This window comes from Gavia stellata, chromosome 25, assembly GCF_030936135.1.
Source record: "Gavia stellata isolate bGavSte3 chromosome 25, bGavSte3.hap2, whole genome shotgun sequence".
Taxonomy (NCBI): Eukaryota; Metazoa; Chordata; class Aves; order Gaviiformes; family Gaviidae; genus Gavia; species Gavia stellata.
Window position 1 is genome coordinate 7327558 of NC_082618.1, and position 13444 is coordinate 7341001.

Genomic DNA, 13444 nt, shown 5'->3' on the forward strand with positions numbered 1-13444 from the left:
CCAAATCCTGCACGCACACTCTTGGACAGCACAAACACCAACCAAGAGAATTAGACGTTTCTGCAGGTGGACATCTGATAAGCAGCACTTAGATGTAAAAGCCCCAACACAGCTCCAAAGACAGGCTGGCAGCACGCACTCAGACACAGGCAGGAGACACATCGAGGTGGATGGACACTGCCAGCAGGGACGGGGACAACTGTGCCTACGCTCCCAGGGCAGGGGGGTGCTTCACACAGGCCACAACAGCACTGCACAGTCTTCCCTCTCCCTCCAGACAACAGCTCTGGGTGACCTTGACACCTTGAGGAAGAACTGAAGCCTCCAGTGCTGTTTCAAGTGCAGATATATCCCACCCTATGGTCTATAGTGCAAGTCCCTAAAACACAGAACAAGCCCTGAAATGAGCTCACCTGCTAGATTTGCTGCCAGTCAGCCCTGAAAACAAGTCTCCAGAGAAGCCCCAGAGACACAGAGGTCGCAAGTAAATGTGAAAGATGCCAAGTAGAAACTTGCTACATCCGTGTTAACTATCCTCTAGAGCACCAGTGTCACTTCCCTCTCGCCAGCTGGCGTCACAAGGCTACTCCCACTGGACCGCCGTATGTCACAGGGTTGAGTGATGTCAAGAGCTAAACTACCCAGCGCTTGAAAGGTGCTGTCACTGTTACACAGCACCAGGAACCCACACAACGCTTCGCAAGCCAACAGTTGCCACCCCTGAAGCCCACAATGCAAATCAGACAGCAGATAACTGAGGACAGGTAAGAAAGCAGAAGTCTGCCAGCAAATACTGAAAGCACATGAGAGCACTGGAACTGAGAGAGACCAGCTCCAGCAAGAGTAAGAAGGACCCAAGAGCTGCAGCAGGTGCTTGTCCTGCTTCCTTGCATCCCTGTGACACAGGCAAGGCATTCCACAACCATAAGAAGCCACGGCTTAGCTCCCAGCCCAGGCAAATGAGATATCTTCGCCCACAGTTTCCTTCTGATACCCACACACCACTGACAAACAGTCCCAGCACATCAAAAGCTAGCGAGCCACTGCCACATCTCCCAGTCTCCAAGACATCAATATCTCCAGTCTACCAGATCGCCAAGGAGCACCGTTCTCTGGATAACAGTTCTGGTAGCAGTTCACCCTGGAAATGACTTGGTCACACACCCCTCTACAGCACAGTGACAAACCTCAGCTGGGCCATCTTCTCCAGCCCCTCTGGGCTGATGCGGTCTCTGGAAAGCAGATTGCTGAGCTGCTGCTCCTGATTCCCAGCCTCGCGGAGGAGTTTGCTGAGCTCCTGCTGCTGCATGTTCCGCATCTGCTGCTCCATCTCAGGACTCAGAGGAGTCGGAGGGAGTGGACCACACATGTACTGCCCCGCCTGGCCGGGGTACCCAGGGTAATAGGCTCCTGGGTACACACCGTTGCTTGGACCCATAGGATACTGCAGGGAGTACCCGCCATAAGGATACTGGGGGCCTTGACCGGAGGCCCGAGGGTAATAGTAGGGGTTGTCAGAGTTTTGGAACTTATAGTAGGACGTCTGGGCCTGGCGGGTTTCCGCCCAGGAGGTAGGGCTCACTTCATCATCCGTGTCTAGGAAGTGGAGCTGAGCTGTATGGCTCTTCAGGGCGGGTTTTTGGTCCGGGTTGTTCGGGTCCCACAGACGGCGAGCAGTGCCACCTCGGCCCCTGCTTCGGGGGCCTTTACTCCCAGCACCGCCAAGCAGCAGCCTGGGCCCAGGGTGACTGGGCTCGGGGGAGCCTGCGGTACTGGCAGAGAGGTCTGTGTTGGCAGGCAGGAACAGAATCCCACGGCCCCTCCCTTGGGGCTCTCTGCTCTGGCTCCTCGCCTCCGAAGCCTCTGAGTCATTGCAACTAACAAACGCCTTCAGGGGCTTTTTTTTATCTGTATCTGCCAGACTGATATCCCTGTTCATAGTCTTGCTGTCAAATGTGACTCGAAAGGGTCCCTTGACTTCCCTGCCGTTGCTGCTCCACTCGCTCTCACTCCTAGAAGCTCGACTCTGCTCTGAACGCTTCTTCTTGTCCGAATTCCTGATGGAGACATACGCTTCTGCCTCATCAATTCTGTCATCATCCAAGGAGTCAGTGGAGGATGCAGAGAGCTGCTTCCTAGGGCGTATTCTTTCCCTGGCACGCTCCTGTCGCCTCTCCACCCTGTCTACGAGCGGGGCTCCATCTACACTGTTGTTGCTTCCAGCTGAGCTTGTGCTGCAGGTGCGGTACCGGCTCCGCCGCTTGTCAGAACGGGAGTACCGTTTGGTAGAGCCCAGCTTCCCCTGCATCACCTCGTCACTTGTTCTCCTTACCCTGTCGCTTCGCTCTATTCGTCTTCCTTTTTCTCCCCTTGAGGCTTTCACTCCTTCTCCTGCCTGGCTCCCCTCTCTATCCTCCTTGCTTGATTTGGTTTTCCTGTTATTGTCTTTTCCAGTACTTTTCTCAGTCTCTTCATCTCTCTCGACTTGCAGCTGCTCCATCTTACCGGTGACTTCATCAGTAGCTGACCGCAGGACTGGTTCTTTAGCAGCTGAATGCAGGCGTTTCCCAGGCTGGTAGATCTGCTGGTCCGGCTTCTTGGTTCTCCTGGTGGTCTTGGGACACCACTCATCTGGAGCGGGCTGCTTGGACAAGTTCTCCTGGCTCTGAAGACTACCTTTAGTCTCTGTCTCTTCATTTTCCTGCGAAGGACCGTTCTGCTTGGGGCCATCACCTTTGCCAAAATCCTCTGTGACTGGAGCCCCTCCTCCCAAAGAGCCCTTGTTGCTGGCACTCTCCTCCTCAGCTCTGCTCCTCTCCTTCTCTGAGGCCTCATGCTTTGGTGGCACAAGTTTGCTCCGCAGCCGGGAGAGGCCAGGCTTGTAAATCTCCAGGTCTGGGCGCCTGTTGTCTTTGCGATGCCTTGGCTCCTTCACTTCCTTCATGTTTTCTGGGGAAAAAAATAGACAGAAGAAAGTTATTCCCACCACAAACCAGCCAAGGACCAAAAAAAAAAAAAAATCACGACAAATATTCAAGGAGAAATATTAAGTAAGGGCAAAGAGCCTAATGCCCTCAGGGCAGGTCCAAGGGAACGGATCTGAAATTCTCTGTCAAGGTTTACAGGAAATCACAGAGCAAGAGTAGGAAATGAGAAAGTATAACAACGCTGACCAAATCCTTAGCCTGATTCATTCACAAAACACGTCCCGCAATGGTTTTGCCTCAAAGAGCCAGCAAGCTGAGAAAGCATCCGAAAAAGCACAAGACTGAAGCACGCATATGCAAGTACCAGGCATAAAGTTTTAGCGTTACAGGTTTCAGCAGCAGCTGCCTGCCGCTGGTGCAGGAGCCTTTCTCTCTGCAGGTGCTGCTGTCTCCAACAGCCCCCCACTCTGCCAACAGATCGTTTGGCGTCAAAGATGCATTCTCGCCCCTTGCTCGCAACCCGGTAACGTTTCTCTGCTCCTCTGTAACTGTAGTTACACAAAACCTCCTTAGAAAACACCGCCTAGACAACAGAGCACCACACGTAATTAAACGTTTCACCAAAGCCGGGCTGTTACGCGCTGCATTTCCTCAACTTCCTCCTCTTGTCAGTAACTTGTACCAGCCCGTACCACCGAACCTCAGCCACGCGAAAGCCACCGCTACCAGGGGCTCGGCCCCGGAGGCGGCAGAGAGGCCCCCAAGGGCGGCAAGGACCGACCTGACCCCGGGGCAAAGCCGCGCCGGCTGCCGCTGCTCGCCGCGGGCGCCCCGCAGCCTCCCAGCGGCCCCTGTTCTCAGCGCGTCGGCGTTTGTGTGCTCTCACCCCGGCGACAACCGTGTCCGGGGCGACGCGGGCCCAGCGGGGCGGCGGCCCTGCCCCGGTCCCCACCCCAGCCCCAGCCGGGCGGTGCGGCCGAGGGGCCCGGCCCGCCCCCGGGCAGGTGCCGCTGAGGGGAGGGGGGAAGGCCCAAGCGGCGGCTCCCGGCTCCCACCACCGCCCCACCGGTCCCTGCCGTCCCCTCACCTCGTCCGCCGCCGGTCGCGGCGCGGGCCTGCGCCGCCACCATGTCCCGCAGCTCGGCGGCCGAGACGCGGACGCGCTCCAGCCCCTCCGCCATCTTCCCTCCGCCGGGGGCGGGACGGACGGACGGCGGCCGCGCAGGGCCAAAAAGCAGCGCCGCGCGCATGCGCCTTCCCCCTGCGTGTCGCGGGCCGCGCAGCGCCGAGCACATGGCCGGGCCGCCGCGCCTGGCGCTGGCCGACATCCGGGCGGCGGAGGGGCGGCTGCGGGGCCGGCTGCACCGCACGCCGCTGCTCACCAGCGGGGGCCTGGACCGCCTGGCCGGCCGACGGCTGCTCTTCAAGTGCGAGCTCTTCCAGAGGACCGGCTCCTTCAAGGTGCGCGGGGACAGCGGCGCTGCACGGCCCCGGTGCGGCCGCCGGCCAGTCTCGGGGCAAAGGTCGCTTCTGGCACCGGAGAAACTCGCGTTCCACCAGCACCCACCAGCCCTCGAAGCAGACGTGGCTTCTGCCGCCCTGCACGGGGGCTGCACCGCTTCCCAGGGCCCGGGGGAGGCTGCAGGGAAGGCGATTCCCCCCCTGCCCGCACAGCCCAGCTCCCGGGCAGCAGCACCGAGGGTGCTGCGCTCTCCCTTCCAGATCCGCGGTGCCCTGAACGCAGTCAGGAGCCTCGTTGAGGAAAGCGAGCGAAGCGGAGCGGGGCTGCCCCAAGCCGTTGTGACGCACAGCAGCGGGAATCATGGCCAGGCGCTCGCCTGCGCTGCTCAGGCAGAAGGTAACGCGTACCCCAACCATCCTGGAGAGAGCAGCCGGGCAGCAGCCACAGGGCCAGGGGTAAAGGCAGAGCTGGTTCCTGGGCAGAGGCAGCTCCAGGTGCCCAGCTCTGCCAGCCCTGGAGAGAAGAGGGGTGTCCCTCTCCTGAACAGGACCTAGCATAGGCAAGGCACAGCCCAGGCTGTGAATGTGTCACTCCTGCAGCGCTAACTGGCTGCTTGCAGCGTTTTGGCTGTTGGATTTGGCTCCTTGTTTGTCACACAGGGATTCCTGCCTACATCGTGGTGCCCCGGACAGCCCCACGCTGTAAGCAAGCTGCCATCCGCACCTACGGCGCCACACTGGTGCCGTGCGAGCCCAGTGACAAGGTAAGGCATGAGAGAGACCGGCCAGAGACACGGCACAGCGAGACTGAGGGGCGACCATCTGCATTCTTTCCTTTAGTCCAGAGCCGAGACAGCAGCTCAGGTAGTCCAGGAGAGAGGAGGAATCATGGTGCACCCCAACCAGGAGCTGGCGGTGATGGCGGGGCAAGGCACTATCGCCCTGGAGGTGCTGGAGCAGGTGAGGGAAACGCACAGCCCGGACCCGGCCCAGGGCTCTGCTCCTCGCAGGCAGGGGAGCAGCAAAAAAGAGCATTCACACTTCCTTTCTGCACAGGCGCCCGAAGTAAATGCAGTGGTGGTTCCCGTCGGAGGCGGAGGAATGATTGCAGGAATAGCAGTTGCCATCAAGGTAGAGTAGGCAACGAGTCGTCTGGGAAGCAGTGGCTGCATCTCCCTGTGGGAAGGGCACAGCTCCCAAAGACAGGCAGCAGCTGTGGAAATCCTGCTGTGGAAATCTGTGTGCCTGGGGTCTGCACGGCAGCATGGCGTACTCAGCCCCCTGTGTGCACAGCAACAGCAGACAGGCACGCACTAGTTTAAACCGAGTGGCTCCTCATGCTCTCCGCAGGCTTTGAGACCAGATGTGAAAGTGTTTGCTGCTGAGCCATGCAACGCAGACGACTGTTACCAGTCCAAGGTAAGAGGGGAACTGACCCCCAACCTTCACCCGCCGGATACCATCGCAGATGCAGTTAAAACCAGCATTGGACCAAACACATGGCCCATCATCAGGGATTTGGTTGATGACGTCCTGACAGTCTCGGAGGAAGAAATCAAGGTAAACGCTCCCAGCTCCCTTCTCACGGTAGCTGCCAGCAGACAGCTGCCTCCATCCATGCTCTGCCCCTCCACTCTCACCCCTACACTCTCCCAGGGCAGCACAAGCCCCTGCACACCACCACAGCTGTGCAACACCCACACTGTTTCCAGCTGGAAAGGGCTGGCGGAAGCTCTGCTCCCGCTTCCCAGAGCACTGCAGAGAGATGTGCACGCACACTGCCCTCCGCAGCCTTGGAGCAGCCTGTACTTGCTGCTGGGATGACAGCTGCTACTCTGTCCCTACAGCGAGCCACGCGGCTGGTGTGGGAAAGGATGAAGCTGTTGATTGAGCCAACAGCGGGTGTGGGAGTGGCGGCCGTGCTCTCGGAGCAGTTCCAGGCAGTCCCCCGGGATGTGGAGAACGTTTGCATCGTGCTGTGTGGGGGAAACGTGGACCTGAGCTCCCTGACCTGGCTCACAGACCTCCCTGGGAAAGCAGAATGAGAACAGAGCGGTGTCTCAAGCAACGGAAACCTCACGCTGAATTGGTACAGTCTGGTTTGTGTGCTACTAAAAACAGATGAACAACCCCAAACATTTGAAAGTTTTTGTGGAGAGACAAGGGAAGCTGGTGTTGGTCTCTACAGCAGAGAGTAGCTTGGTTCCAAAGCAAAGGGTCACTACTGGGGGGCTCGGGGGGCGGCCTGGAAGCAAAGCACTGCCTGTTCTCCCCTCCCCAGCCGCCCTGCTCTGGGACAGGCCTCCAGTGAGCTGCACTTGGGCACTCTCCCCACCTCCTACTTCGCCTTCCTTTCCCAGCGTCAACAGTAACTTCCAGCAAACTCCTGTCTTCAAAACAGCAACATCCCCAGACCCACTGCTATGGCAGGGCAGGAGGAAAAGACAACAGCCCCAGTGGGCCACAGGGTTCACAAGAGAAGGGGTGCACACAGCCTCCCCGTTTGGCCTCCACAGCTGGCCACCACCAAGACAGAGGCACTCAGATGTTTTTTAAAACATTTTCCATTAAAATAAATAGCTGTAGCTGGTACCTGAGCAGCAGCTGGTGATACAGCTGCCCCTGTACAGACCCCAGCAGTAATACGTCCAAGACATCAGTGCTGTCCTCACTGTGCACGGGCTGAGAACAGCATCCAGGGAGCTAAGGCACAAACTGCATTAGCCACGCTGAAGACTTATTCCATTTCCACCTCCTGCACTGGCAGCGCACTCTCACTCCTCACCCACGGCACAGGCTCTGGAACATGGGGATCATAAGTCCATTTAGGAAAAACACGCTTGTAGAGGTTCAGCAGCACTGTGTCCTGGGACTTCAGCTGTCCATCAAAGTGACACTTCATGTGACCATGGGTCCCTAGGCAGAGAGCAGAAGAGGCCATGAGCTGTCTCTCCTGCCCAGGAGGACCACATCCTGCCCAGCATCACAGAGATAAACACAGAATCAAACCTACCTAATGGCTCCTTGATGTGTCCTCTACGACCCCACTTTGTCCTCAGCTCCACTGGCTTAAACCACATCACATCCTCTGGGGATCAAAACATGAAAGGCAGGTAAGAAACAGGCTTTGCTGCACCAACACAACCGCTCCTGCAGGGGTACGAAGTTCTGCTTCCGCATCCCCTCTTCCCACCACACAGAGAGGGGCTGTACCTCTGTTAAAGAACATGTATCGCACGACAGCCGTCTTGGTAAAGATCTTGAAAGGATGGCCACTGAGCACCAGCCGCTTGATGACGATTCTGTCTGGGTCCACAGAAAGCAGAGAACCGGTGGCGATGAGGTCGTGCATTCCTGCAAGACAGAGTCACTAACACACCAGGGCAGCGCCATAGAAGGTGCATCCATCACCTCCGCCCCCACCACGGCACCCTGCCCCAAAACGGTCCAGGCCCAAAGCAACCCCACAGCAGGGACAAAGGTGCCAGTGATAATGGGGATGGAAATGCATTAATCTTCTCAAACAGCACGAAGGGGACAGCTTTTTCAAATGATACTTTCTGGATAGATGCACTTGTAAAAATGGGGTATGGGAACAGCCGGCTAACGTTGGTTTCCCAGACACCACTTCCTCAGCAACTTACCATTATTTCTCTGTTTAAAAAGAAGCACTGAGGCAGGAGGGAAAGTGATGGGAGCATAAACAGTCACCACCAGGGCAGCATCCGGGCGCAGGAAACGCTCCAGCTTGTGCTTATCAGCTAGGACAGAACAGCAATGATCAAGTTCAGGCCCGCAGCAGTCCTCAGAGCTCTGGGAAACCCCCCTGAGCCCATTCTTTCCTGGCAAACAGACTCTGTACTTTAGGAAGACAGGTCACGCACACCCCTCCTCTGCTGGCACAGAGTATCTGGGAATGAAGGTGATCCTCTGAGCTACCAGCTCACTGCATGGAGCCTGCCACCACCTTGCCTGGACCAGTGAGCCACCTTGCCCAAGCCCTTCCTCTCCCCACTATTTAGTGCCTCCCCTGGAAGCCTCAGAGCCTAGGAGTAGTCTTCAGAAGAGTCCTTCAGCCAGGTTCAGACACCACGGCTAAGGCATCACAGGCTTCCTTCCCCAGAAACCCCAGCCCCACCTCCTGACCTACCCATGCCCACCCCACCAGTCCCTCACAAACCTGAGGTGTGCTGGGAGAACAGGGGGGATGCTCGGAAGCGCCTGAACCCACAGTGAAAGACCAGCTCCTCCTTTGACCTCACTGGCTCACTGTTGCTCGCATGCCGACGCACCAGGAAATTCAACACAGACATCTGCAGGAGAGGCAGCACCGTGAGGGGCTGACAGCAGGGCTGGCAAACAATGGTGGCCAGAGCGGAAAGCAATGGGACGTTGCAGCAGGGACAAAAGCCCTTGACAATGGCTTCCCAAAGGACCGCTGGTCACCAACGCAGACACCTCAGCCAGGCTCAGACACTTGAGCCTAAACACCTGTGGCAGCTTCAGCCTGCTCCGACCAAAGGGAGGGTTCTACTTCGAAACGCGAACAATGCAGGCAGATACCAACCCAAACCCTCTGCAGCCAGAACCTCTCCAAACAATGTAGCCTGAGGGAATCAGACAAGGAGCTGCACACCTACAAGATATCAGCAGGGTTGTACTTAGTCACCTTTTGTTCATGGGGAAGCAGTGTGAACAGGACTAGGGGCTTCCCTTCTTTGAAGCTCTCCATCACTGAGACAGGGACATTGCAGACATGAAGTGTAACGTACCAGCCAACCTGCCAAGAAAGGATCGCTTGTGAATGCTTCTCTCAATAGAGAACTCAGCCACCGCCCTGCCAAGTCCTTCCTGCTAGGAGCAAGAGAACACAGAAGGGGAAGAGATCAGCAAGAGAAAAGGGAGTTACCGAGGCTCCTTCAGTCTCCTCTTTCTCAATTTGCCGGAAGAGGTGCTTTCTGGTTCGGGAGAAGTCCTGGAACTGGAAAATCCTGGCATAGTCCCTTGGGAGATTCTCTTTGGGGTCCCATGGAGAAGTCCGGAAGCTCTTCAGCCCCCTGTACTTCTGGAACCTAAAGGACAGATAACAGGAAAGACAAACTACTTCACAAATCGAGGTGTCTGGCCAGCACCTTCCATGATCTGCAGGGACTCACACCTTCAGAGATGGCAAAGGGAGCAAAGCAAACGTTAGCTTTTAGAGAAAATCTTAGTGCAGGGAGAGCTAGAAACAGAAGCCAAGTCCCCAGACAACCTACCCTTGCATCAGGGCTCTGCCATTCTCCCTCTTCCAGGTCAGGACTGAGCTCTCCCTGCCGCATGGAGCTGCCCAGGCCCACCCACTGCCCCCAAACTAGTGCCTCCCCTGGAAGCCTCAGAGCCTAGGAGTGAGTCTTCAGAAGAGTCCTTCAGCCAGGTTCAGACACCACGGCTAAGACATCACTGGCTTCCTGCCCTGTCTCACCAAACTAGACAGAAGAGCACCTTCCAGCTCCTCTCCCAGCACAGCATTCTGTTTCTTACCGGACTCTGGCAGGTACATCACGTGGCGTGTCCACCTCATCTGGAAACATTTCATCCATTCTTTCCTGCTTGTATCTCTCCAGCATCTGTTCATCTTCCTCCACCTTCTCATCATACTGATCATCCCGCAAGCACTCAGAAATGGTCATGGTCTCACATTCCTCCTCTGCAGGTTCCTCTTCCTCCTCACTGCTTTCCCCCTCCTGACACAGAGGACAGCACAGAGCCCATGAGCACACACGCCCTGTTTATGTCCACGCAGCACCGCAAACCCTGTGTGGACTCGCACTGTTTGAATTATGCCCCAAGCTACATCACAGTCCCTCTTTTCGGTACCTAACAGGCTAAGGAAGCAACACAATATACGTAAGACATTTAACAATGGAAATCCAGGCAAGTCCTGGATTGTGCCCTTGCATGGAACAAGCCAGAAAGACAGGATTGCCCTAGGATATGCAATAGCGCCTTGGAGGTCACCTGCAGTATTAGCTCTTGGAGGTACCTGGGAAATGGCCTCTTCCATCATATCATCATCGATATCATCATCTTCATCATCATCTTCCTGATTGCTCTCTTCTCCATCATCCACAATCCAGGCAGCCTGGTACTTGGACGTGCCTTTGGGGACCTTCACCACCCTCCTGTTTGCCTTCAGAGAAGCTGTAGGATTCCCACCAATAGTTAATACAGGAACGATTCACCTTTCCCTCAGCAACGTTTACACCAGGACAGCCAACATCAGCTCTAGACCAGAATCGTTGTTTCCCAGCACAGAATTCGTCAAGGCCCAGAAAACGCAGCTAAAATGTAACCCTGCTAACTGCCCAGCAAACCACGCAGCCTGGCAGTCAGGTGATGAGACTAGAAATGGAAGCCCTGGGCTCCCAACTAGCACATTTCTTCACAGCCATCCCAGTGACAAAGGGTTTCTAACACCCTCTTAACAGGGACAAGGAAAAGGTACACATGTATTGCTGCTACTCACCTTCTGCTTCTTGCAGTTCTTCTTCAGTAGGCCACGTCTGCTCCCCTTCCATAGGATCAGGAACCACTTCTGACTGCAAAGACTCCTGCTTGTTTGGATCTGCCTTCATCAGGACCTTAACATCTTCCTCCATCTCATCGGTACCATTTACAGAGTCATCCTGAAGGGCAAGAGCAGAGTTCCCAGCTGTGAATACACCTAACTCAAACTAGCAATCAGTCTGAAGCGAAACTCCCTCCAGTAGCCCATTCATTATGCCGTAACGTAACATTCGTTACATGCTACGTGCAAGGAATCTCAGCTCAGAGGCAGACACAGCCCTGCTGGTTCTCTTGATAAAACTCCCTTTACCCCCCCTTAACCACACACACCCAGTTGTATTTTCCTGATGAAAGTTTAGAAACAACGTGTTCTAACAGGACCGGCAAAGCCCTGACCTCCCACACACCTGTACCTCCATGTCCTGACTCCTCTTCTGTCCTTTAACCACTCGGGGGTTCAAAGAGAAGGGGTCGGGGGGGGCATCCACCTGGCTCATCTGGAAGTCTCCATGCCCCACAATATGCACCAGGCTGTTCACGTCCAGAGTCTGTCCCCGAACAAAGCCGGACACCTTCAAGGTCCCAACCAGGTCGCTCTCCTGACCGGGCAGAAACTCAGCGGCATAGGCGAGCAGGTGAGCCCGCCTGTCCCGAAAAGCGAGATGCCGCTGCTTCTGGGTGGCGAGGTGCCTCAGCAGCAGTGAGGACTCCTGCTCCGTGTTCAGGGGAAAGAGCTTGGCCTCGGGAAAGCGCTTCTCAATGGCTTTGGCAAGTTTCTTCCTGGCATCTATCCGCTTCTTAGGTGGCAAGTCAGTGCCCCCTGGGACAGCAAGAGCTACCAAGCAGCGCATAGAACAGAGTTCAGGATCAGATGGTAAACCTTCTTATACCCCCTTCTACCAAGCATTGACACAAACTCGGATATCAGCAACCCAAATAACCAAACAATAGATTCACACCACAAGTTACAAAGGCAGTTTCACTCATTCAAAAGAACAATCAGGACAGAAAAGCCTGTCTGTACAGGTAAGATTTGGAGACTAAATGAGACCATGGAGATAAGGACCCAGGAACTAAACTTAGCAAGAAAGCACACGAATCCCTTTGCTCTGCACGCCTGAATAACTGTTACACTAACCACCACCACGCACCCAGAGGCCTAAACCTAGAACACCCCTTTTATCTCCAGCACTCTCCCACCAGGGTAGTAACACAACAAGGCAGCACAAGAATGGCATTCACCCAACTGATCTATGCTCAGACACAGAGCAATCAAAGACCTGTGATCACCTATAAACATATGGAGTTTTTAATTACTGCAACAGCAAACCCTCATCAAGCACCCCTTCGATCTGTACCCCGCTAGAAGCCCTTAATGTTTCTCACTCGCTCACCATAACTGGGGAGCCCCTGTGCAAAGAGGCAGGAGAGGCAGTGCTCCCCCGTGCTGTCCCAGCCATCTGCAGGATCCAGAATGAACAGGAGGGAGTCGGCAACCTTTGCCAAGTCTAAGACACTGTGAAGGTCCCCTGCACGCAAAACATCTCCATTACTGGGGCTGCCAGAGTACAGAGCCAAAAATCACACCAACAATGGCGTTTCCTCACCTGCCTGTGCTGTTATGAAGCGCCAGCGCTGCTTGAGCCGGGGGCAGAGGAGCACAAAGCCACCGGCTCTCCCCTCATCTGCACGGACAACAGCCGAGTCCTGGCTCTGCAGCAAGTGGAAGGTGTTGTGCGCTGCAGCCCTGCTGTGCAGTGGCACCAGAACCACGAGGTGCGGGGGCCCGTCCCTGCTGCCCAAGCTCCGCTTCTCCGCCAGCACCTGTAGGCACAACTGCAGAGCATGAATCCTGGCCGCAATCCAGTTCCTATCCCGCCCCTCAGAGATCAAGAGCGGATCCCTCTGCAGCTCAACCCGAACCTGCTTGGTTCAATAATGCTCCGCTTGCTGCAACCTGAACTGACCCAGACACCCATTCCTCTCCCTGGCCCAGCTCCTGACCCCCCCTAGAAAGACCCAAACTGGCTCCGTCCCCACATCGAGACTCACCCCAGCCCGATTCCCGGTCCCCACTGCCCCCTCGCAATGACCCGAACCGACCCGTCTCCCTCTCCCCCCGCAACATCAGAACCCGCCCAGTTCCCCCAGGACCCTCACCGCCTCCTTGCGCTGCCGTCGGAGCTGCAGCGCCTGGTGCCGCCGGTCCACCCTGCTGAGCTCGCGCAGCCGCCGGCGGGGCTGGGTCTTGACGGAGACGCGGCCTGCGGGGAGAGAACGGTCAGGCGGGCCACGCCGCGCAGGGCCGGCGGGGAACCCGGCCGAACCCGCCCCGCCTCACCTCCAGCGCGGCGCTGCGAAGACCCGCTGTGCTTCCCGCCCTTGTGGGCCTTGTTCTGCTGCTTCAGCGGCCCGGGACGGTGGGCGCCCGCCGCCACCATGCTGCCTCCTCGCTGCCTCCTCAGCGCTTCCGCCCGCGCCGCTCGCGTCACTTCCGGCGCCGCAGG

The 13444-nt window shown here is 56.6% G+C and overlaps 3 protein-coding genes and 2 non-coding genes across 5 annotated transcripts in view; 1 reads left to right on the forward strand and 4 right to left on the reverse strand.

Annotated features, from left to right (window-relative positions):
- The window catches only part of SMG6 (SMG6 nonsense mediated mRNA decay factor), a 114529-nt gene extending 110421 nt beyond the window's left edge, over positions 1-4108 (reverse strand). Inside the window, exons 1-2 of the mRNA XM_059829166.1 lie at positions 4015-4108; positions 1188-2949 (exon numbers count right to left, since the gene is read on the reverse strand). Of these exons, the coding sequence (XP_059685149.1) occupies positions 1188-2949; positions 4015-4108 (1856 nt within the window). The remainder of the gene's footprint in view (positions 1-1187; positions 2950-4014) is intronic.
- A 112-nt stretch (positions 4109-4220) lies between these two features.
- SRR (serine racemase) lies at positions 4221-6450 on the forward strand. The gene is made up of 7 exons (XM_059829406.1): positions 4221-4388; positions 4650-4785; positions 5049-5152; positions 5229-5348; positions 5445-5519; positions 5739-5948; positions 6236-6450. Exons 1-7 carry the CDS (start codon positions 4221-4223, stop codon positions 6431-6433), a joined length of 1011 nt encoding a protein of 336 aa, XP_059685389.1. The 3' UTR covers positions 6434-6450.
- A 605-nt stretch (positions 6451-7055) lies between these two features.
- TSR1 (TSR1 ribosome maturation factor) lies at positions 7056-13378 on the reverse strand. Its single transcript, XM_059829167.1, has 15 exons — positions 13279-13378; positions 13098-13201; positions 12545-12761; positions 12332-12466; positions 11345-11772; positions 10897-11056; positions 10414-10571; positions 9912-10114; positions 9298-9460; positions 9058-9168; positions 8569-8701; positions 8033-8149; positions 7602-7742; positions 7402-7476; positions 7056-7304 (listed from the first exon to the last, which is right to left on the reverse strand). The coding sequence occupies exons 1-15, from the start codon at positions 13376-13378 to the stop codon at positions 7126-7128; spliced, it is 2424 nt and encodes an 807-aa protein (XP_059685150.1). The 3' UTR covers positions 7056-7125.
- On the reverse strand, positions 8415-8506 carry LOC132319231 (small nucleolar RNA SNORD91 family). The gene has a single exon (XR_009484481.1). It is a non-coding gene; the product is annotated as a small nucleolar RNA SNORD91 family (small nucleolar RNA).
- On the reverse strand, positions 9750-9842 carry LOC132319230 (small nucleolar RNA SNORD91 family). Its single transcript, XR_009484480.1, has one exon. It is a non-coding gene; the product is annotated as a small nucleolar RNA SNORD91 family (small nucleolar RNA).
- Positions 13379-13444: the final 66 nt, after the last annotated feature.